This window comes from Myxocyprinus asiaticus, chromosome 31 (genome assembly GCF_019703515.2).
Source record: "Myxocyprinus asiaticus isolate MX2 ecotype Aquarium Trade chromosome 31, UBuf_Myxa_2, whole genome shotgun sequence".
In the NCBI taxonomy this organism is placed as follows: domain Eukaryota; kingdom Metazoa; phylum Chordata; class Actinopteri; order Cypriniformes; family Catostomidae; genus Myxocyprinus; species Myxocyprinus asiaticus.
The window spans coordinates 40852846-40875117 of record NC_059374.1 but is presented as its reverse complement, the minus strand read 5'-3'; the positions used below and the strand labels follow the sequence as shown (position 1 = coordinate 40875117).

Genomic DNA, 22272 nt, shown 5'->3' with positions numbered 1-22272 from the left:
GTATTATTATGATTAATGTCCCTTTTTATCTCGAAATATATGAATACGAAATATGTGCTTTTATGCTTTTAAAATTTCAAAACGCCGTTGAGACTTTTGAATAATTTCCTAGAAGGGCGTTGCGGAAAGGGACATGTTTCCATTGGCTACTGTAGTTTGAGAAAGCCAATAAGGAGAGAGTAAATAACATGACGTCATGACGGGATGGGCCAATGGGCGTTCGGATACAGTCAGCTTTGCCAGTTTGAATCTGGAAACGTTTCGGCGAGACGGTGAAATCACGGTAAAAACATCTCGCTTATATTAACGTATTTTAATATTGGTATTAAGTTTTATAAGCTATTTGATAAGGGCATTCATTCTGCAACGGTGTCATATTGTTAAAACTTCCGAGAGTTGCAGAGGACACACTGGTTAAACTCTATTATACTTTGAATGTATATTTTTGTATTACAACACGCATATAATGTTTTAGCTGCGTTTATGCATGCAACATAAAACTGGTAAACTAAAGAAGCCCTGTTTGTTTCTTCTCTCAATTTTTTGTTAGTGTCCGGCATGAAGTTGGGTAGTGCCAAGGCGGGGGCACTTTTGATATGGGTAAGTCAGCTCTCTGATATTTAATATTTAATGTTTTGTCTCTGTAATGTTGTAAGAGAAGCTTAGACTGACTGATGTCCTTTTAACAGATCAACGGCGTGTGTCCAGAGGAGCCTGTGGGGCAGTTTATCCATATCAAGGATGGGCATCAGCTCCTGAGGATTAGCTGCAAACTGTGAGTTGTGATTATTTTGATGCTCTTGGATGGGTACTTTTGGGGCTTTAAAATGTTTTTGTTGTTGTTATTTATTTTATTTTTGTTAGATATAACAAAATAGTTCTATCTAATCATATTATTTATATATGCACCAATATAACAGTAAAATTTACCCATGTATATTTTTATGGAAATCTCCATGAGCATTTTTGAGTGATGATCAGCGTTTTTAATCGATTCATTAAAACAGACAATTTGAACTGATTTACAGAAATTAATCAAAGTTCCCCCCACACACTGAAGTTTAAGTTAACTCATTAAAACATCTATATTAATGTTCCCACTGTCGTGAGTCATGAAACTAGTCCAATGACATGAACTTTAGGAAACTTAATGGTCAAATAAAGTGCATTAGGATTATAGCAATATTCACAATGTTGCTTAAAGGGATAGTTCACCTAAAAATAAAAATTCTCTCATCATTTACTCACCCTCATGCCGTCCCAGATGTGTATATGACTTTTTTCTTCTGCTGAACACAAACGAAGATTTTTAGAAGAATATCTCAGCTCAGTAGGTCCATACAATGCAAGTGAATGGTGGCCAGAACTTTGAACCTCCAAAAAGCACATAAAGACAGCATAAAAGTAATCCAAAAGACTCCAGTGGTTTAGTCCATGACCGCAGAAGCAATCTAATCGGTTTTGGGTGAGAAAAGACCAAAATGTAACTCCTTTTTCACTTTTACCAGTTATCTTGACTTCAGCAGTCTCATTGGCGATCATAATTTCAAGTTCGATTACACTTCTTAGCGCTCTGTGCATGTGTCAAGCACTAGGAAGTGCAATCAAGCTTAAATTTATGAACATGCCTAGAGACTGCAATGGCAAGACTGTATATTTATAGTTATATTTTGATCAGTTCTCACCCAAAACCAATTGGATAGCTTCATTCATTAATTTTAGACATTAATTTAACCACTGGAGTCATATGGATTACTTCTATGCTGCATTTATATACTTTTTGGTGCTTCAAAGTTTTGGACCCCATTCACTTGCATTGTATGGACCTACTGAGCTGAAATATTCTTCTAAAAATCTTAATTTGTGTTCAGTTAAAGAAAGAAAGTCATACACATCTGGGATGGCATGAGGGTGAGTAAACGATGAGAGAATTTTTAACTTTGTCTGCAAAAATCAATGCAAATTTATTGTGAATATGTAATATATCGTCCAGCACTAGGTGCTAATGAAATGCCTAAACAACTAACACTAACTTCTCTTACTTTTCACAAATGTCATTCCAGACAGGGGAAAGAGCCTGATGAGGAACTGAAGACTTTATCCCTTTATAACAAAGTGGAAATCATCTTCAACATATTGCACAGTGAGTTTCAAAGCCTCACTATAACAGTGACTTTTTCAAGGTTTGATCCTTGAGTGCCACATCAGGCACAAACTGTGGTTCATCCTAGTATGACTTCTGAGCTGAGAAGTGCTTTAGTCCTGGACACCGCACACAGAGTGAGACTGGTTCCTGCCAACAGGGCCTGTTGAGTGCTCGGGCTCCCTGTGCGATGGTTCCACACACACATTTAGAAAAATGATAGGGGAGATTTTAATTAGAGACTGCAAACTACTGCTTACCTTGCATATAACTTCTCTCCTCTGTGTAGATGACTTTCACCTCAACACAACACAGAGCTCCCTCATCTTACAGAAAATCGAGCAAAAAGTAGATCTGGAGCTTCAGCTTGCCAAGGTAAGTGTTTGTTTATATTGGGTTTTTTTTCTCTTTCTCTCTCTCTAAATAACTATCTTATAATAGCTGAGATTTCCCAATAAATATTTTGTAGTTCCAGTGCAAATGTGTTTGTTTGCACATTTAAAGGCAAGGTTGGATCTGCATTAATTAATTTTTATTTTATTTGTTTAGCTATATTTTGAATGGTGTGCAGATTAAATGTTGTGTACCACTATTTATATATGCTTAATGTCTGCACACAGGTGGCACTTCTGCTTTGTTACTGCAGTTTTAAAAAGGACAACCTGCAACCTTTGAGCTCAAATGCACAGGTGAGTCTTTTACTAATGAACTGTAGACCCCGTATCCACCTGGTATTAAGATGTGTTTCGGGTGATCCAATCTCATACGAATGTGGTCAAAATGCATTTGACCACATCACATTTGAGGTGAAAACGCTAATCCATCCTGTATGCATCCTGGCAGCAGTGAAGCCCCGCCCCTCACATGTCAATCAACCGCTGCGCTAAAACAAGAGTTTAAACTTAGCAGTTTAAGAGCAGCTTTAAAAGGAAATAACCATCCGATCGGAAAATGCAAAAAAACGGTTACACAATCATGAGAGCTTCACGGATCTTCTTTAGTGTGTCTGATATCAAAACAGATCATGCAGTAACACTGACATAGTGACTGATGTATGTCCTCATGAAACAGAGACCCTCCCCTCCAAATCCAAACATAAATGGTCACAGTAGACACATTTAAGTGACCAGGTGTAAACAGCGATGTTTCACCTGACCACATGTGATCGGATCACCCGAGACGCATCATAATACCAGGTGGAAACTGGGTCAAAGTCTCTCACATACTAGATGCTCTGCTTTCCAAAGCTCCATATCTAGTGCTACTGCAACAAAAGTTGATTTTTGTGTGGATCATTTTGAAAATGTCACTGTCTAATATCACTGTCTCTCTCTTTTTCTATGTCAGTCGGTGATTGTATCCATGTTTAATTTAGTAAAAGATGATGCAGATGGTCTATCATTAGACAAAGGCCTAGATCAGTTTCTAACCCAAGACTGTAAGTATACACATTACCAGATATTTTAATTATACTGTCTCTTAATCACTTTATCACTCTGCCATTGACGTCTTTATATGAAATTTATGATACTTATTTGTTTCAGCGGTCCAACACAGCAACATTGGCAAAATGAATGAATTTAACCTTGCTATTTACCATCTTTCTCTGTAGCTGTCATGAACTCCTCCACATCCAGCACTGAGAGCAGTGGCTGCTCATCATTCTGTGCTGATGATGAGTCTCCGATTTTTGGCCGGTTCCATCGTCCTCCTAGAGTTACATTTCAAGAGCTTTGCACAGTGGCCTGCAGCTCGGACGGGTATGTGTTCCAATCCCATGGTGAAGGAGAAGAATGCTGGTTGATCCTAAATATAAAATGAATAAGCTGGTTCAGAAAGCTGTATCTGTGTACATAGTTTGTCAAGGCTGAATACTGTAATCTCTTACACAAGCAAGGATATGCTTAATGAAAAGGCAGTCAATGTAGCCAATCTTAGTTTGTTTTCCTCAAAATGTAAACATTGTGGCTCTTTGGTGCTATCAAAAGTTCTGGTTGTTTAAGCATCCAAACCAGGCTGACACAGCACCATAGATCAACCAATGGTATGCTTTCAAGGCAAGACTCATCTGTTTGTTTGACCAGTGGTGGACCAAAGAAGTCTTCGGGAAGCATTTTTGAAAATTGTTTTTATTTTTTCAGTTCTGTTTTGTTGCGCTGAATTGAATTACAGGGTACCTGCAAAATTTTTTCCAGAAGTTGCTTTACAACTTGTCCTAACCAAATGCAGCCATCGACAGTGTTGCACACCAAGTCAATGCGTCAGTCGTTTGGTTTCTAGTACTGGTTAGCTCCACTCACAGTGAAATCATTGGTCCGATGTCCTGCTCCACCTAGTACATTAAGCATCAAATATGCTCTGACTGGTCACCTGCGACATTTTACTTTCACTGAGGCTGGAAATATTGCTTGACACTGAAAACTTGTAGTGATCATATCCATGATTTTCAGCTCTCCGTTACAAGACATTATGAGCACGCCACATTTTCAGTTAAAAAGGCTCAGGAAGGAACTGGCACACGAAGGCGATGTGAGAGATGAGCTAGAAAAAGAACTAGCAAATCAGATCAGCATCATCTCAGAGAAAGGTATTTCAGATACACACGTCCATTACCTCTGATATTGCAGTTTTTTTTCTTACGCATTGTGGAGTAAGTGAGGTTCTTTGGTTTTAACTTAGCTTTTTTTCTTTTTTCGCACACAGAGGGCCTGATTTCCCAGTTGCAGCACAGGGTGGACCGTCTGCTGAGGGAACAGGGAGAATTAGAGAAAGATCATAAAGCTGCACTTATAGAGCTCCAGGAGAAGAATGAGAGGTGTGGTGCAATAAGACTAAGATTAATGTTAAGCAAGTGTCACTAAAGGCTCTAAATTTGGGTTCTGATGTAATACATTTTGATATATATAATGCTTTAGGGTATTTTTTCCTTTTATAGTCTCCTCCACAGAGTACATGAGGTTCTTAAGCAATGCCAAGACTTAAAAACCGACAACTCGCAGAAAGAGAAAAAGATTGATGAACTTACTGAGGAAAATGGAACTCTTGCTGCCCAAGTGAGATACAATTTTTCTCTTTCTTTTGTCCTTTAATCTGCTTGAAACTAGTCAGATTCCTTTCTCACCTGTCTCTGGTCCCATTAGGTGCGAAACACATTTTGCCAACTAGCAAGAGCTGAAGAAGAAGTTGCTAAGCTGACACTGACACACGAAAAGTCGCAGGCTGAGTGGATTAAAAGAAGGGAGTTTATTGAGAGAGAATTAAACGAAGCTGTCACACACAGGGTAGATATTTTGAATACTATTGAAACACAGTCCTTATTTTTATTGCAATTATTTTGTGTCTTTGCTTTGTACTCTCTATGACTAGTCATTTTTTGCTTTTATTCCATTTTCTTGCCCCTGTGCAGGTCTACCTAAATGAGCAAGTTCAGATCTTGCAGGGCAAGATCTCCGTTCTTGAAGATGAACTTGAAAAAGCTCAGTCTCAAGAGAGAGGAGAAGTTATGGGCCCCATCATGGAGGTGAGATTTTCTGTTCTATAGTCTTAAGTAACAATTTAGCATTTTCAGAGTTTGTTAAATAGCCTGCATCTGTTTGTGCAATTAACAAAAATGGCTTTTAACCTTTTAAGTTAAAACATCTTCCCAGAATGGATTAGTTTTGACTAACATTTACTCATTTTATATTTCCAGTGGGAGAAACTTAAACAGGAATTGTTAGAGATGTCTCTTAAACTTGCTCAGCTTCAGGACACTATTTCCTGCCTTGAGAAGGAGAAGGCAGAGGTTGAAGCCTTGCTAGCCCAGGAAAGATGCTCATTTGAACAGGAAACCACAAGACTTCAGACAGTGGTGTTTGATCTGGAGAACTCTGTCAGCAGTATCCGCATGGAGAGAGAGGCACTGCAGGAGGCCTTAATGGCTCAGAAGGAAATGCTCACTTCACAGATATCAGCTCTGGAAAGTGATGTTTCTCGGCTGCAACAGGTGGAAATCCAGTTGACAGCAGAGATTAAAATCTCTGCAGAACTTCGCCAGCAGAGGGGGGAGCTGGAGGGGAAGGTAGCCTCTTTAGACAATATGGTTAATGCTCTACATACTGAGATCCAGGGTTTCGAAATAGAGAGAGAAACACAGCAGGTTGCCCTAAATGCCCTCATGGCTGACTTGCAGAATGCCCAGACCACCCTTCAGGACTATGAAAAGAAGTTGGAAGAGCATCAGAAAGTGGTAGAAGAGAATGCTTCCCTGACAAATGAGGCATGTACATTGCGACAGGAAATTGATGAGCATCTGCAGACCATCGGAGACCTTCAGGGGCAAATAAGTATCCTTAGACAGGAGAAAAAAGAGGAAGAAAACAAAGTTAGTCAGGCATTGACCAAAATTGAAAGCGTTGAAACTAAAATTTTGGAACTATCAGAACAAATATCCCTAAAGGATGAGGAAATCACAAATCTGAGGAATGAATTTGTCTCTCTAGACACTGAACTGAAGCTTGTGAAGGAGGAAAATATTGAAATAAATGAAAGGATCAAATCCAATTGCATAGAGCATGAGGACACTATTGAGAAACTTCAGCAAGAGCTTCTCTCTGCTTCTTCAACTGCATCTGAAAAACAGGAGGAAATATTGGTTCTCTCAGCTGAGGTAACATCTCTTAAAGAGCAGATTTGCCATTACAATAAAAATGAAAAGCAGGAACAACAGAAGTTATCTGTTTTAGAGGCAGAACACAATGTGCTGAAGGAAAACTTGACTTCTCTTCTAAACCAGTTGACTGAGGCGACAACTACAACTTCGCAGAAGGAATCTGAGCTCATTTCACTTAAACAGGAGCTTTGCCTTCAAGAAACCCTAAGAGAAAAGTCTCAGGAGCTTGAGACAGCCAGGCGTGAGGAGTTTGAGAGAAAGGTGAGTGAACTTCAGGCCAAAATCCTAGAAGTTTCAACTCTTGCCTCTGAGAGGGAAGCTTGTGTGACTTCTCTTCGATGTGAGATAAAGGATCAACAGTTGAGGGCCATACAGTCTGAAGATGATCTCCGCAGGGAGCTGGAGAAGAAGGTTGCAATCATGCAGGGACAACTAGAGACTGTCAGTCAAGACGTCACAGACAAAGACCATCTCTTACAGTCTTTGGATCAGAAGCTGAGACAGATGGAACTGCTGTGCCAACAAAAGGATAAAGATGTCCGTGAGACACTTCAGACAAAGGAGAACCTGGAGACAAAGATTGCTGAGCTTCTTGTTGAGAAACAACATCTGGATGAGAGCCAGCAGAATTTGGAGAAGGAAAGAGAACACCTGTCAGCTGAAGTGTCATCTCTTAAAGAAGAAATCTGCCGCTCCCTTGAAAATGATCAACAGAAAAAACAGGAAGTTTCCTTGTTAAAAGATGAACACAACACACTGAAGGATAACTTGGCTTCTCTTCAGAACCAGTTGGTGGAGTTCACCACTAAAGCTTTGCAGAAAGAATCTGAGCTCCTCTTGGTTCAGCAGGAGCTGTGCCAACAAGAGATACTGAGAGAAAAGGCTCAGGAGCTTGAGACTGTCATGCGTGAAGAGTTTGAGAGAAAGGTTAGTGAACTTCAGGCCAAAATCCTAGAGATTTCCACTCTTGCTTCTGAGAGGGAAGCTCAAATAAGTTATCTCCAAAATGAAATGACAGATCAGCAATTGAAGTCCAAACAATCTGAAGATGATCTCCGCACAGAGCTAGAAGAGAAGGTTTGCACCCTACAAGGAGAACTAGATGCTGCAATTTGTGGTGCTGCAAATAAAGACCGTCAGCTAGAGTCTTTTGATCAGAAGCTGAGACAGATGGAACTGCTGTGCCAACAAAAGGATAAAGATGTCCGTGAGACACTTCAGACAAAGGAGAACCTGGAGACAAAGATTGCTGAGCTTCTGGTTGAGAAACAGCATCTGGATGAGAGCCAGCAGAATTTGGAGAAGGAAAGAGAACACCTGTCAGCTGAAGTGTCATCTCTTAAAGAAGAAATCTGCCGCTCCCTTGAAAATGATCAACAGAAAAAACAGGAAGTTTCCTTGTTAAAAGATGAACACAACGCACTGAAGGATAACTTAGCGTCTCTTCAGAACCAGTTGGTGGAGTTCACCACTAAAGCTTTGCAGAAAGAATCTGAGCTCCTCTTGGTTCAGCAGGAGCTTTGCCAACAAGAGATACTAAGAGAAAAGGCTCAGGAGCTTGAGACTGTCATGCGTGAAGAGTTTGAGAGAAAGGTTAGTGAACTTCAGGCCAAAATCCTAGAGATTTCCACTCTTGCTTCTGAGAGGGAAGCTCAAATAAGTTATCTCCAAAATGAAATGACAGATCAGCAATTGAAGTCCAAACAATCTGAAGATGATCTCCGCACAGAGCTAGAAGAGAAGGTTTGCACCCTACAAGGAGAACTAGATGCTGCAATTTGTGGTGCTGCAAATAAAGACCGTCAGCTAGAGTCTTTTGATCAGAAGCTGAGACAGATGGAACTGCTGTGCCAACAAAAGGATAAAGATGTCCGTGAGACACTTCAGACAAAGGAGAACCTGGAGACAAAGATTGCTGAGCTTCTGGTTGAGAAACAGCATCTGGATGAGAGCCAGCAGAATTTGGAGAAGGAAAGAGAACACCTGTCAGCTGAAGTGTCATCTCTTAAAGAAGAAATCTGCCGCTCCCTTGAAAATGATCAACAGAAAAAACAGGAAGTTTCCTTGTTAAAAGATGAACACAACACACTGAAGGAAAACTTAGCATCTCTTCAGAACCAGTTGGTGGAGTTCACCACTAAAGCTTTGCAGAAAGAATCTGAGCTCCTCTTGGTTCAGCAGGAGCTGTGCCAACAAGAGACACTAAGAGAAAAGGCTCAGGAGCTTGAGACTGTCATGCGTGAAGAGTTTGAGAGAAAGGTTAGTGAACTTCAGGCCAAAATCCTAGAGATTTCCACTCTTGCTTCTGAGAGGGAAGCTCAAATAAGTTATCTCCAAAATGAAATGACAGATCAGCAATTGAAGTCCAAACAATCTGAAGATGATCTCCGCACAGAGCTAGAAGAGAAGGTTTGCACCCTACAAGGAGAACTAGATGCTGCAATTTGTGGTGCTGCAAATAAAGACCATCAGCTAGAGTCTTTTGATCAGAAGCTGAGACAGATGGAACTGCTGTGCCAACAAAAGGATAAAGATGTCCGTGAGACACTTCAGACAAAGGAGAACCTGGAGACAAAGATTGCTGAGCTTCTTGTTGAGAAACAACATCTGGATGAGAGCCAGAAGAATTTGGAGAAGGAAAGAGAACACCTGTCAGCTGAAGTGTCATCTCTTAAAGAAGAAATCTGCCGCTCCCTTGAAAATGATCAACAGAAAAAACAGGAAGTTTCCTTGTTAAAAGATGAACACAACGCACTGAAGGAAAACTTGGCATCTCTTCAGAACCAGTTGGTGGAGTTCACCACTAAAGCTTTGCAGAAAGAATCTGAGCTCCTCTTGGTTCAGCAGGAGCTGTGCCAACAAGAGACACTAAGAGAAAAGGCTCAGGAGCTTGAGACAGCCAGCTGTGAGGAGTTTGAGAGAAAGGTGAATGAACTTCAGGCCAAAATCATAGAAGTTTCCACTCTTGCCTCTGAGAGGGAAGCCTGTATGACTTCTCTTCAATGTGAAATAAAGGATCAACAGTTGAGGGCCAAACAGTCTGAAGATGATCTTCGGCGAGAGCTGGAGGAGCATGTTGGAAATCTACAGAGACAATTGGAAGCTGCCAATTGTGGTGCTGCAGACAAAGATCATCAGCTGGAGTCTTTGGAACAGAAGCTGAGACAGATGGAACTGCTGTGCCAACAAAAGGATAAAGATGTCCGTGAGACACTTCAGACAAAGGAGAACCTGGAGACAAAGATTGCTGAGCTTCTGGTTGAGAAACAGCATCTGGATGAGAGCCAGCAGAATTTGGAGAAGGAAAGAGAACACCTGTCAGCTGAAGTGTCATCTCTTAAAGAAGAAATCTGCCGCTCCCTTGAAAATGATCAACAGAAAAAACAGGAAGTTTCCTTGTTAAAAGATGAACACAACACACTGAAGGAAAACTTAGCGTCTCTTCAGAACCAGTTGGTGGAGTTCACCACTAAAGCTTTGCAGAAAGAATCTGAGCTCCTCTTGGTTCAGCAGGAGCTGTGCCAACAAGACACACTAAGAGAAAAGGCTCAGGAGCTTGAGACTGTCATGCGTGAAGAGTTTGAGAGAAAGGTTAGTGAACTTCAGGCCAAAATCCTAGAGATTTCCACTCTTGCTTCTGAGAGGGAAGCTCAAATAAGTTATCTCCAAAATGAAATGACAGATCAACAATTGAAGTCCAAACAATCTGAAGATGATCTCCGCACAGAGCTAGAAGAGAAGGTTTGTACCCTACAAGGAGAACTAGATGCTGCAATTTGTGGTGCTGCAAATAAAGACCATCAGCTAGAGTCTTTTGATCAGAAGCTGAGACAGAAGGAACTGCTGTGCCAACAAAAGGATAAAGATATCCTTGAGACACATCACGCAAAGGAGGATCTGGAGAAAAAGATTGTTGAGCTTCTTGTTGAGAAACAACAGCTGCTCGAGTGCCAGCAGAACTTGGTGAAGGAAAGAGACCAACTGTCAGCTGAAGTATCATCTCTTAAAGAGCAAATAAGCTGTTCCCTTCTGAATGAACAACAGAAACAACAGGAAGTGTCTGTGTTAAAGGATGAACTAAATATATTGAAGGAAAACTTGGCTGCTCTTCAGAGCCAACTGGAGGAGGTGACAGCTACAGCTTTTCAGAAGGAATCTAAGCTCCTTTTGGTTCAGCAGGAGCTTTGCCAACAAGAGACCCTAAGAGAAAAGGCTCAGGAGCTTGAGACTGTCATCCATGAAGAGTTTAAGAGAAAGTTCAGTGAACTTCAAGCCAAAATTCTAGAGGATTCCACTCTTGCCTCTGAGAAGGAAGCTCAAATAAGTTCTCTTCAAGATGACTTGAAGGATCAGCAATTGAAGTTGAAACAATCTGAAGTTGATCTTTGCAGAGAGCTGGAGGAGAAGGTTGGAGCCCTACAGGGACAACTAGAAAATGCCAGTTGTGACACTGCAGACAAAGACCGTTTCTTGCAGTCTTTAGATCATAAGCTTAGGCAGATGGAACTGCTTTGCCAAGAAAAGGAGAAAGATGTCCTTGAGACAAATCAGGCAAATGAGGACCTGGAGAAGAGGATTGTCGAGCTACTTGTTAAGACACAACAACTAGAGGGATACCAGCAGAATTTGGAGATATTGAGAAAGGAAAGGGACAATCTGTCAACTGAGGTAACCTCTCTCAAAGAGGAAATCTGCCACTACCAGGAAAATCAGGTACAGAAACAACAGGAAATGTCTGTTTTAGAGGTTAATCACAACATATTAAAGGAAAACCTGGCTGCCCTTAACAGCCAACTGGAGAAGGTTACATCTACTACTTCAAAGAAGGAATCTGAGCTTCTTTTGCTTCAAAATGAGCTTTGCCAACAAGAGAACTTTAGAGAAAAGGCTCAGGAGCTTGAGAAAAACGTGAGTGAACTTCAGGCTAAAATCCTAGAGGTCTCCACTCTTGCCTCCGAGAGGGAAGCTCAAATAAGTTATCTACAAAATGAGATGAAGGATCAACAATTAAGGTCCAAACAGTCTGAAGATGATCTCCGCAGGGAGCTGGAGAAGAAGGTTGCAATCCTGCAGGGACAACTAGAGACTGTCAGTCAAGACGTCACAGACAAAGACCATCTCTTACAGTCTTTGGATCAGAAGCTCAGGGAGATGGAACTGCTGTGTCAGCAGAAGGAGAATGATACCATTGAGACACATCAGGCAAAGGAGGACCTGATGAAGAGAATTGTTGAGCTTCATGCTGACAAACATAAACTGGATGGGTGCCAGCAGAATATGGAGATATTGAGGAAGGAAAGAGACCACCTATGTTCTCTTAGCCAGTCTTTGCAAAGGGAGTGCGACGCATCCCAGAGGATTAGAGCTGAGCTGGAGTTGAAGGTAGAGGATCAAAGTGGCTCCATCCTTACTCTTGAAAACGCTGCTCGACAGTGGGAGGAGCAAAATAAGGAACTCCTGGAACAACTAAAGAGGAAATCAGAAGCAGTAGAACACTACAAAACACAGGTTCGGATAGAATTTATTCTTTACTTGTTTGTTTCATTTTTTTTTTTTTAAGTTTTTCTCTAGAATCCCTTATTGCTAAAATGCTTTGTGACATCAAGTTGATGTTCAATGGTAAATTCATACTGAGATTGAGTAGACTTGATGGCTGACATGTGGTTCTTCCTCAGGTGGAGAATGCAAGGAGTCATTACATCGGGAAAAAGCAGTTGCTGTTGGAGGCCCAGGAAATTAACAAGACTCTTGAGCAGACCCTGGAGTCCAGCAAGAGGGAAGTCAAAGCTCTGGAGACGGAGATGACATTGGCTCGAATGGAATTAGACCAGGCGAAGACCAAAGAGAAAAACCTTGTGGCCAAAGTGAAAAGATTGGAGGCTCAAGTTAGTCTACAGCTTAATGTTAATAAAATATGGAAATAAGACTGAATCTGATTTTGAGTCTCTTTTGACAAGTTTCTTGATTAAGTGTGTGTGTGTTTCAGGTGGACTTCGCTGACAGGCAACTGCGAGAGCAGAAGAAAATGACTGATGACATTGGGGAGGTGAGAGACAGAGTTACTATGTGTGCCAGAGTCCCAGAGGCACGGCATGATATCAGCAACGACAGCTTGGAGTTTGACCTGAACGATTCGCTTGGTGCTGGCAGGTAACTCAACAAGCCTAAACTAAAGGTACATTGCAGAGTTTTTTAAAAGGTTACTCATGCAGTGTCTTTGTCCTTTTTTTCCCCACTTCGGCAGTCATTCAGCAGTGCCAGGTGAGTCTAGCACTCCGCTGGTACGTAGCTCTGAGCGTTTGGCTGCTAAACGTCGAGCCTTGGGGGCAGAATCCCTTGAGACTCTCTACTTCACACCTATGAGTCAGCAAGGCAACAAATGGAAAGGTGACCGAAACGATGCTACTGAACAAAAACTGGAGACCAGCATCACTTCTTTTGGAGATCTGGATTCTGCAAAGAAGCTCACAGCCTCTGCCCGCAAGCGACGCACAACACAGGTTATCAACATCACGGCTAAGGTGGGATATGCTGTAATGCGCACAACTTTCTACTGACCTTTTGCGCCTTAATTGTTAAAAATTAGGTGTTAATTGATCATTTGTATGGGAGATCTGGCTCTTTAGACATGCTGTACTAGGAATTGTACATGCCAAGCATATCTGAACAAGAAAGCTGATCTTGAGACCGAGACCTTGTTTTTTTTTTATTGGTTAGCAGACTTCAGGAAATGTTGATGGGGAGGTGTCATTTTCTAGTCTACATTCTGCCCGAACTCAGCCGAACCTGGCAATTCACCACTCACGGCCTGTGTCCATGGACCTCTCTGAGGAAAGTGGCAGAGCAGTGTTATCAAAAGCAGACAAACTTGAAAGTCTGCCTGGATATCGCAGAAGTTCTGTGCACAATGTTGTGCCAGCAAGAGGTGAGTTATTCTACCTGACTTCTGTATTTTACAAGAAGAAATGTTGGAATCAGAGCAAATATGTTTAGACATCCTCGCCTAGAGTTACTCTGTTTGAGCTTGTGACACTGAGCAGTGCTGTATAATGTAATATTTTAACTAAACTTGTGTTGTGCAGCCACCAGTACCTTCTGCATTGGTGCAGAGAATGAACCAGAGCATGCTGCTGATGACTGGATCCGCATTGCTGAACTACAGGCACGAAACAAAGCCTGTCTGCCTCACCTGAAGAGCAGCTACCCACTTGAGTCCCGGGTATGCAATGAATATATACTGCATTTATATGGCATATGTATAGTTCAGAGTACACATCTCTGTTTCTGCTGCTCTTTTTAAAGTGAACCATTGTCTAGTAATTGTGGTCTTGTAGGGATGCAGGTTCTAGTCAGGCCTGTGTCATGTCTTGTCCAATTCTCCCTTCTCTCTACCCACCATTTTCTATTTTGCTTTTACCTTGTTTGCATGAAACTGGAATCAATCTCTCCACTCTTCTGCCTCTCTAGCCCAGTCTGGGACTTCCCTCGTTCACAGTAACGGACGATGACCTGCGGATGGGTGACCCGGATGAGACTATTCGCCGTGCATCCATGATTCCGAGTCAGCTCAGGGAATCTTTGAACTCCAGACGCTTCTCTCTGGCGCCAGGAGGAAGTTCAAGCCAGGTTCTTGCACAGTCTCAGCCCCAGCGCTCCACCATGTTACCGGGTCAGATCCGATCCAGCACCGCTGCTTACCGGGCCTCTCAGGTCACAAAAACGACCTCAAATGTGCGTTCATCAGAAAATGTACGTAGCCCACTAGCCCCTAAACGCCCTGTATCCCAGCTGCAAGGCCCCGACACACCTGAGGTATGAAGTGAACAAGAATGGGAAAGTACACCCCCTATTGTTTCCTTGTCAGAAATCTGTATATAAGATGTAAATTCACTTACAGAAATATAAATGTTTATTTTATTGATTTTAGCAGGTTTTTGCCAGTGTATTTGGGGAAAATTTGCATAAATCTGAAATTTTGGAAGCTGCTAGTGGTAACATGATGTCGTTTCTACAGGCGAAAAAGACGGCAAGCTGCTTCCCTCGGCCAATGACACCCAAAGGCAGACACACCAACAGTCAAAACAAACCTCCAAACACTCCGGTAAGACACTTTTGTGTGTTACTAACCTAGCTATTCTTTGAGGACAAAATTACTTCACAGTGACCCCAGTAGTTAAGTCAATCTGACACACTTCTTTTTTAGATATCCTCAAAAGGGAAAGTGCTTCATAATTAAGTTAAATGGTTTTCAAAATAAATGTTCTAAAAGAACAGAAAATAGTTCTAAAAATCCAAGATTCTTTTAGGGTTATTGTATAGTTAATTTAAGTATGTGGTGTATCCCCCATTTTAGAGGGTCGTGTCTAGAAGGTAAATCTTCAGTTCCCGAAAGTCTTGCAAGAGTCTTATTTGGAGCTCCACATCTACCTCTAAACCTAACCATAATCCTACCCCTAAATCTAACCCTAACCTTCATAACAGTAGATGAGAACTAGGTAAATGCATGAATGTCATATAAATATTTTTATCTTCTTTCTCTCTTTTCATCTCTAGGCTGAGCGAAGGCAATCTATCATGTTTTCTGTTTTAAATACACCAAAGACCAGCACTCGTGGTGACAGCAGACTGCAGCGAGGCCTCAACAAGCTGCGTAACAGCGCCCGCAAATCTCCTGCCATGGCCAGCCGCGCTCTTCGCTCTGCCGTGAGCGCAGCTGATGGAAGGTCACCTCTGGACTCAACACGAAGAAAGTCTCCCCGTAACAAGTCTCCCAAATCCTCCAATGCCAAAAAGGTACAAAATACACTGATGAACTCAGGCCTCACTTGAGCAGGATCTTATCTGAAATTAATATCCAGGCACTAGCATATGGTAAATACATAAAACGCATAGGAAAGTAGGTTTTATTCATTTAATTCCACTTGCAAATATTTATGTTTAGGGGTTAAGGGTTTGAAATTTCAGGGGTGTATTTGCTGTATGTGTGTTTAGGTAGCACAATGACCAACTGCGATGACCATATGTGCTGAAGTTGTAAACTGTATGTATCTGCTGGTTTATGGGGCAGTTATGTTTCACTGAATGTCTCTCAGCTTTATATGGGCTGATTTTACTCACCCTCACTGGTTTAAACGGTGGCTTTGTGAGTTTTGTATAGGTCTCTTGGTGGAATCACACTGATGTGGGTTCAGTTTTTATTCTCATCTCTGATCATCTCACCTGCACATGACTGTATTACTCGACAGCACTCTAGAGTGCCTCACTTTCAGAGTTGAATTTCCAGATTAACATTTCGAGTGCAATTTTACTCTGTGCGTGTGAGTGAAATGAATGTTCATTAATGCTCTTTCTCTCTCCACAGATGAAGTTCAGGATTAAGGTCTGAATTGAGGATTTCACCCAAAAACCTGCCTTTTTCTTTTTCTATTTTAAAACCATCCATTCCTCTTTACATTTTGATTTGTTTCTATTTAATCTAAAGAATGTTTTAGCTTTAATTATGGGATGGAGGGGGCTTAATGACTGTTTGTTTCATATATTTGTTTGTACATATACTATATATTATATCTAAATGTATTCTTTGTTTAATCAAAATAAAGATTTTTGTACGCCAAACCTTTTGCCGCTTTCTCAGCCATTGCTTAATAAGAACAACATGAATGCTGAAGATTTTTCTGAAGGGTTGTAAATGTTTGGGGAAACATGTTTGGATTTACATATTGATGCAATTCCGTTTCATGCCGCTAACAGTGCAGAAATTTTCACTTTTGGCAATACTTTCAAAAACATGAACCGCATTATGAACAATAGTATTAAAAGTTGTCTTTTTTTGGTTCTGGCAGTTCTTCCTGAACACCTTCATTTGTAAATCAAAAGTTTTAGATAAAAACCTTGATGATTAGTCAACTGGCCTGTGATGCAGGTCTTGGTTTACAAAATTTGGATCATTTCACAGTACCTTCTGGTTTAGCAGTGAGTGACAAGAAAGTTTGGTCATCTCTGTGCACCATTCAGATTTAACTTGTTTTATTTTGGTATTGATATGCAGATCAGGTCTACCGTTGCCGTTTTATTTCATTTAATCTGGAAAATGAAAGCTGAACATGTTCAAATGAAAACTGATTAAAAGTGACAAGGATTATATAATTGTATTACATTTCTGTAGATGTGTAACTTGGAGTTCAAAATATATTAGTGTAAAAAAAAAATATTTCTAGTAGCAAATTACCCCACAAATGAATTCCTAATTTGATTTATCTTAAATTATTTTGACTTGTAATTTTAAATTTAGCATTAACTATAATTTGTAACGATACACACATGTATAGTGTGGAAAAGGCAAATAAAAAAGTAATTATCCTGTAAATGAGAAAGTGAGAAAATACCTTTTATCTATTGTTTCAAAAGGGGAAACTTTTCACTTTTATTTCCTTTTAAAGGTGCAACTTTTTGAAAGATTATATTACAAAAATATATAATAAGATTAGAAAGAGCATGCCATCTAGTTTATTAACTTTTAAAGCACAAGTTATGGGATTCTGTGTTCAATAAATATGTGTTAGACTTTTATTTATTAGTTTAAATTTCAAGCTATGAATTTAATGCACGTGACTAATTACTAACACTGCGACCTCTTGAGGAAGCGTTGCCTTATAAGACCACTCGGAGAAGAGGCGTGTTTTCATTGGCTACTTCACTTACGACAGCCAATGATAGAGGAGGAGATGGTATTACGTCATCATATATAAACCTTTAACGAGCGTTTCTCATACGACCAGGTGAAGGTGAGAGTTTGCTTGATATTGTCTTCTAATCCTTAAAAAAAAAAAAAAAAGCGCACAGTTTGAACATTTGTGTTTACGTTTAATGGCACTTTACCAGGGGAATTATTTCTGTCGTGGTGTTTTGATAGCAATATCACTGAGGTAAGCAAAGCTTCCGCCCGTGTACCTGCGCGTGCTGGAATAGTATTAAAATGCAGTTTCACCTCAAAATGTTTAGTCGTAAAACCCTTTCCAAATTGTGTTATTACTGCAGCAAATATATATTACATTGTTTATTTGGTAGAGTATAAGGGATTGTTGAGCTCAAACAAGACTTGTATAACTTCAGGTGCGTAGAAACAGTTTTTTAAAATCCAAAATCCACCTGAGAAATTGTCCGCACACTGAACAGACTAGGAAAAAAGTCTAGCAAGAATATAGATAATATTTTTATTATTATTATTTTAGACTTGCATAGTGAAAAAGTGCAAAGTCTAAGTTAAAATCAGACCAGCGAACAATTTAAAATTTTTGCTAAACTTTTTCTAATGTTTTTCCACACAGTGTTCATTTGGTTAAATGCAAGGAAACATGCTCGATTATTAACTGAATTTTTAGTTCTTGCGTTAAACAGTTTTATTTTATAAAGGTGTGTGTGTGTGTGTGTGTGTGTGTGTGTGTATCACATCTATAAGCCACAACATTAAAACCACCTGTCTGATATTGTGTAGGTCCCCCTCATGTCACCAAAACAGAATAGCATTCTGAGATGATATTCTTCTCACCACAATTGTACAGAGCGGTTATCTGAGTTACCGTGGACTTTGTCAGTTTGAAACAGTCTGGCCATTCTCTGTTGACATCTCTCATCAACAAGGTGTTTCCATCCACAGAACTGCTCACTGGATGTTTGGCACCATTCGGAGTATGTTGTTGCTGATCGGTGTGTATACTTAAAACGTATGTTATTTTATATATATATATATATATATATATATATATATTACACAGTACTGTGCAAAAGTTTTAGGCACTTGTGAAAAATGTTGTATAGTGAAGATGTCTTCAAAAATAATGACAAATATCACTTTCATTTATCACTTAATGTCATACAATGTCCAGTAAACATAAAAAAGCTAAATCAGTATTTGTTGTGACCACCTTTGCCTTTAAAACAGCCCCAATTCTCCTAGGTACACCTGGACACAGTTTTTTCTTGGTTGTTGGCAGATAGGATGTTTCAAGCTTCTTGGAGAATTCGCCACAGTTCTTTTATCTATTTAGGCTGTCTCAATTCTGTCTCTTTATGTAATCTCAGACTGACACGATGTTCAGTGGGGGGCTCTGTGGGGGCCATGACATCTGTTGCAGGGCTCCCTGTTCTATTTGCAAAAGTAATGTTTGGGAGTTTAACATTTATATTTCCTATTGACTCTAAAGCTGAAGATATGAATAACCATCTTAAGACAAATGCTTTTGTGAAACATGTGCCTTTTTGCACAGTACTGTGTATTTTATCTATATATATATATATATATATATATATATATATATATATATATATATATATATATATATATATATATATCACATCACTGATCAGCCACAACATTAAAACCACTGACAGGTGAAGTGAATAACATTCATTATCTCGTTACAATGGCACCTGTCAAGGGGTGGGATATATTAGGCAGCAAGTGAACTGTCAGTTCTTAAATTTCATGTGTTGGAAGCAGGAAAAATGGGCAAGCGTAAGAATCTGAGCGACTTTGACAAGGGCCAAATTGTGATAGCTAGACGACTGGGTCAAAGCATCTCCAAAACGGCAGGTCTTGTGGGGTGTTCCCAGTATGTTAGTAGCAGTGGTTAGTACCTACTAAAAGTGGTCCAAGGAAGGGCAACCGGCGACAGGGTCATGGGCGCCCAAGGCTCATTGATGTGCGTGAGGAGCGAAGGCTAGCCCGTCTTGTCTGATCCCACAGAAGAGCTACTGTAGCACAGATTGCTGAAAAACGTAATGCTGGTCATGATAGAAAGGCGTCAGAACACACCGTGCATTGCAGCTTGCTGTGTATGGGGCTGCGTAGCCACAGACCGGTCAGTGCCCATGCTGACCCCTGTCCACCACTGAACGTGAGCGTCAGAACTGGACAATGGAGCAATGAAAGAAGGTGGCCTGCTCTGATGAGTCACGTTTTCTTTTAGATCATGTGGACGGCCAGGTGCTTGTGCGTTGTTTACCTGGGGAAGAGATGGCAGCAGGATGCACTATGGGAAGAAGGCAGGCCACCTACCTAAAAAGATTGTTGCAGACCACGTACACCCCTTCATGGCAACTGTATTCCCTGATGGCAGTGGCCTCTTTCAACAGGATAATGCGCCCTGCCACACTGCAAAAATTGTTCAGGAATGGTTTGAGGAACATGACAAAGAGTTCAAGGTGTTGACTTGGCCTCCAAATTCCCCAGATCTCAATCCAATTGAGCATCTATGGGATGTGCTGGACCAACATATCTGATCCATGGAGGCCCCATCTCGCAGCTTACAGGACTTAAAGGATCTGCTGCTAACGTCTTGGTGCCAGATACCACAGGACACCTTCAGAGGTCTTGTAGAGTCCATGCCTCGACAGGTCAGAGCTGCATGAGGGGGGACCTACACTATATTAGGCAGGTGGTTTTAATGTTGTGGCTGATCGGTGTGTGTGAGAGAGAGATAGATGGAGAGATATATAATTACACACACACACACGCATACATTTTTCTTAAGATAAATGTGTGTGGGTTTGTATGAAAGTCTATACTCTGGTCATATACTCTGTATACACACACAATATACTCTCACTCTCGTCTCTTTGTGTTATTGTAATCAGTTTTGATTGTCCAGTATGAAGTTGCATGAGGTGAAGGAGGCTGCACTGTTGTCGTGGGTAAGTCAGGTTTCATCTTGTAATTAATGTTTCACCTCAGTAATGAGTTAAAAGAGACTTTCATCCTTCTGACAGATCAACAGTGTATGTCCAGAGGAGCCTATTAGGAAAATCAACCAAATGAAGGAAGGGCATCAACTCCTAAAGTTTGCCTACAAAGTGTGAGTTGTGATTTTGAGTTAATGACAGAAATGCCTTTAACTACAAACTAACACATAAATAACAAAAGACTAATTGTGCCCAACCAAACTCCAAAAAATGACTTTAAAGTTTGATTGTCCAGCAGCCAAATAGGACCCTCTTGCGAGGGACAAACATTACTAAAAGAAATATATATTTTTATTTTATATAAATTTATTATAAAACAATACTCCAAAAATATTTAATATGCATCAAGTTTAATGGCAATTAATCAGTCAAGATATCACAGATGAGGTGCAAACGAGAACAAAAAGGGGTAGTGGTGGCTTGGCAGTTAAGGCTCTGGGTTCAAGCCAGATGGTCAGGGGTTCAAGCCCGAACACTGCCACGATGCCACCGTTGGGCCCTTGAGCAAGGCCCTTGACCCTGTCTGCTCCAGGGGCGCCAGCTTGGCTGGGATATGTGAAAAGGGGCAGTGGTGGCTCAGCGGCTAAAGCTCTGGGTTACTGACTAGAAGGTTGGGGGTTCAAGCCCCAGCACTGCCAAAATGCCACTGTTGGGCCCTTGAGCAAGGCCCTTGACCTGTCTGCTCCAGGGGTGCTGTATCATGGCTGACCCTGCACTCTGACCCCAGCTTAGCTGGGATATGTGAAAACATTTCACTGTGTATATATGCAAAAAATGTATGTATGACCAAAATAAAGGCTTCTAGACTTCTAAAAAGGAAACTCTGAAATGCTGGTGCAGAGTTTCTACAACTAAAACCAATGCTGACTGTAATGGTACAAATGGCTCACCAAGTTTAATGTGTCATTTATATTTCTAGATGGGGGAAAGAGCTCTCTAATGACTTGCTGCTTTCATCATTTTTAAAGATGATGAAAAGGATCTTTAGCATTTTACAAGGTAAGTTCCATTGTGTTTCCATGAGTTTGTCTGATGGTCCAGTGGTTAAGGAGTTGAGCTCCAAACCTAAAGGTTGCCGGTTCAATCCCAGGTTAGAGCACCACATCAAACTTGAGTTGGTGAGACATTGAAAGTGTGGTTTGTTCCAACATGACTGCTGAGCTGAGCAGTGCTGTAGTCCTGGACACCACACAGAGTGATGCTGGTTCCTGCCGACAGGGCCTGTCAAGTGGTCGGGCTCCCTGTGCGATGGTTCCACACAAACATTTAGAGAAGATTATGATTTGAGACCATACTGTACAACTTTTCTCCTCCATGTGTAGATGACTTTAAATTTAACAGACGACAGGCTTCTCTCATCTATCAAAAAATGAGTCCTGGAATTGAGCTGGAGCTTCAGCTTGCCAAGGTTTGTGGTTATCACCTATTTTATCCAACAAGAGAGGCTGATCCAAGTTGATATTTCCCTTTAAAAATTTTTAAATGCTTTTTTTTTTTTTTTTTTTTTTTTTTTTAAACTGACAGTGACTTTAAATACACCACTTATATAGTTTACATGTTTTGAATTTCTGAATGAAAATGTAGTATTTTTCACCGGGGTATGAAGTCAGAAATGTCTAATTAGTGTAACTATCCTGAGATTATAACAAATAACAAATAAAATGCTGACATTCTTGGGGGTAAATTTTTTTTTTTTTTATTTTTTAAAAATAGTAGTTTGACAACCGTTTCTTTTTTT

The 22272-nt window shown here is 40.6% G+C and overlaps 1 protein-coding gene and 2 non-coding genes across 5 annotated transcripts; all 3 read left to right on the top strand.

The window, feature by feature from the left end:
• The first annotated feature begins 242 nt into the window (after positions 1-242).
• LOC127422578 (nuclear mitotic apparatus protein 1-like) lies at positions 243-16402 on the top strand. 3 transcript variants are annotated; one of them, XM_051666218.1, is made up of 24 exons: positions 243-283; positions 551-600; positions 690-775; positions 2064-2143; positions 2433-2518; positions 2764-2832; positions 3491-3581; positions 3756-3903; positions 4594-4730; positions 4847-4958; positions 5079-5196; positions 5284-5424; positions 5550-5663; positions 5835-9053; positions 10386-12302; positions 12470-12679; positions 12781-12944; positions 13039-13315; positions 13512-13719; positions 13877-14013; positions 14262-14606; positions 14809-14895; positions 15348-15587; positions 16156-16402. In XM_051666218.1, the coding sequence occupies exons 2-24, from the start codon at positions 559-561 to the stop codon at positions 16177-16179; spliced, it is 8052 nt and encodes a 2683-aa protein (XP_051522178.1). In that variant the 5' UTR covers positions 243-283; positions 551-558; the 3' UTR covers positions 16180-16402. The 3 variants fall into 3 exon arrangements, with proteins under 3 accessions (XP_051522178.1, XP_051522177.1, XP_051522175.1); XM_051666217.1 differs by having other exon boundaries at positions 5835-12302; positions 13515-13719; XM_051666215.1 differs by having other exon boundaries at positions 5835-12302.
• On the top strand, positions 2218-2348 carry LOC127422682 (small Cajal body-specific RNA 14). Its single transcript, XR_007894215.1, has one exon. It is a non-coding gene; the product is annotated as a small Cajal body-specific RNA 14 (non-coding RNA).
• Positions 16403-21668: 5266 nt separating the features above from the next.
• Positions 21669-21797, top strand: LOC127422680 (small Cajal body-specific RNA 14). The gene has a single exon (XR_007894214.1). It is a non-coding gene; the product is annotated as a small Cajal body-specific RNA 14 (non-coding RNA).
• The last annotated feature ends 475 nt before the right edge of the window (positions 21798-22272 follow it).